This window comes from Phaethon lepturus, unplaced genomic scaffold (assembly GCF_000687285.1).
Source record: "Phaethon lepturus isolate BGI_N335 unplaced genomic scaffold, ASM68728v1 C14073327, whole genome shotgun sequence".
NCBI classification, from domain to species: domain Eukaryota; kingdom Metazoa; phylum Chordata; class Aves; order Phaethontiformes; family Phaethontidae; genus Phaethon; species Phaethon lepturus.
Genome location: NW_010576303.1, coordinates 3,575 through 5,459, shown reverse-complemented (window position 1 = coordinate 5,459; position 1,885 = coordinate 3,575). Strand labels below are relative to the sequence as shown.

Below are 1,885 nucleotides of genomic sequence, written 5' to 3'. Positions count from 1 at the left end.
CTCAGCAGAAGGTGTATGCATCTGTAGGGCTGTAAGGCTCTAGATGCTGGGCTTTTTGTACCTCCTGTATCTATGTGCCATAGGGTCACCTCAGGTAGGGAGCATGAAGGATTGCAAGGTGATAATTTCTTATGGCAACAAGGGCCATAAGGATCTTAAACACAAGAGCTAAGGATGTAGGTAAGGGTGAAACTGTCAGTATTAACCAGATGGATTTCTGTCCTAGGTGCGTTCCCTTCAAGCCACATGTGGAGAATTTGAATCCATTATGAAAATTGCTCAGCAGAAGCAGGACGTTGCTGAGAAGGCTATTAAACAAGGGGAGAGTGAAATAAACCGCATCAGTGAAGTGCTTCAGAAGCTGCAAAATGAAATTTTGAAAGACTTGTCTGACGGCATCCACATGGTAAAGGATGCAAGGGAACGAGACTTCACATCTCTGGAAAACACAGTGGAAGAGAGACTAACAGAGCTAACCAAGTCTATAAATGATAACATTGCTGTATTCACTGAAGTCCAGCAAAGGAGCCAAGATGAAATCAACAATATGAAAGCAAAGGTTGATTCACTAGAAGAAGTAGATGTGTATAAACATGAAATTAAGGTGCTAAAAGATGCTTTTGATGAGATGCAAGCATCCATAAAAACCAAAGAAAAAGATATAGAGACCTTGAAGAGTACAATACACTCCATGGAGTCTGATGTGTATACTGAAGTGAAAGAGCTAGTCAACCTCAAACAAGAACATGAGAAATTCAAAGAGGCTGCGGACACTGAACACCTTTCATTAAAAGCTTTACAAGAGAAAGTTCTGAGAGCTGAAGATTCTATTACGCAGCTCCCTGGAGACATTAAAAGACTTGATGAAGATTTGCTGCAAGTTAGAGCCGACCTCAACAAATGGGAAGAAAATGAACTCTTCAGAAAAGCATTAGAAACTTTTGGGAAGAACAGTGAAGGACTGGAGTCTCGATTGAGACACATAGAAGACAGCCTAGAGTCTTTAACTTCTGTTGCTGCTCAAAACAGTGAAAAGCTGCAATCTTTCCTTTCTAAGGAGGCAGAATATGAGAATAAGCTCAGTACCCTGGAACAAAGCATTACTGCTCTTCAGAAAATCTCAGATATGGATATAACTTCAGTCACAGATGTTCTGAAAAACCTTGGTGAATCACAGACCTCGCTGCACAATGATGTGGAAGACTTGAGGAGAAGTATCAGTGACCTGCCATCCTCCAGTGCTCTTCAGGATGTCCAGAAGCAAATTAGTACTCTGTTGGATCAAGGAAATCTTCAGACAGGTCAACCACATTCTCAAGGCTATCTTGAAAAATTTTCTTCTGTGGAAGGCTCTGTAGATGAACTGAGATCTTCCGTCAGCCAGGTTGATTCTGATTTGAAAATGATAAGAACTGCGGTGGATAGTTTAGTGTCCTACTCGGTGAAAATTGAAAATAATGAGAACAACTTGGAGTCTGTGAAGAGCTCAATAGATGACCTGAGGAATGATCTGGAAAGGTTGTTTGTGAAAGTAGAAAAAATACATGAAAAAGTTTAGGCAGCGGTGCTCCTTGTGCAAATAATGGATTAAGGAGAATAGCTTTTATATGCCCAGTTTTTTTACTCTTTTTAAAAGGAATTTGATACCTCCACAAAGAGAATAAGAATACTTTAATAATAGAGACAGTTCTGCTTATTTCCTTTATTTCTCTTTTGTGTAGTGTTTTTGGTTTTGTTTTATTTTATTGCTATTTTTATTTTTAATTTTGTTATAAGAAAACATGAGTTTCTTTGGGGTTGAGTTTCTAAGGGCTCATCTGCTCTATAAAGTTGTACCGCTGTAAATGTAGTGGTGTAACTAAGGCACTACAGCCTCGTTAGCATG

At 39.3% G+C, this 1,885-nt stretch overlaps 1 protein-coding gene across 1 annotated transcript; it reads left to right on the top strand.

Annotated features, from left to right (window-relative positions):
- Positions 1 to 226: 226 nt before the first annotated feature.
- Positions 227 to 1,558, top strand: CKAP4 (cytoskeleton-associated protein 4; the record flags this gene model as incomplete). Its single annotated transcript, XM_010295686.1, has 1 exon — positions 227 to 1,558. A coding segment is annotated over one exon (1,332 nt), but the record flags the coding sequence as incomplete, so codon positions are not given.
- Positions 1,559 to 1,885: the final 327 nt, after the last annotated feature.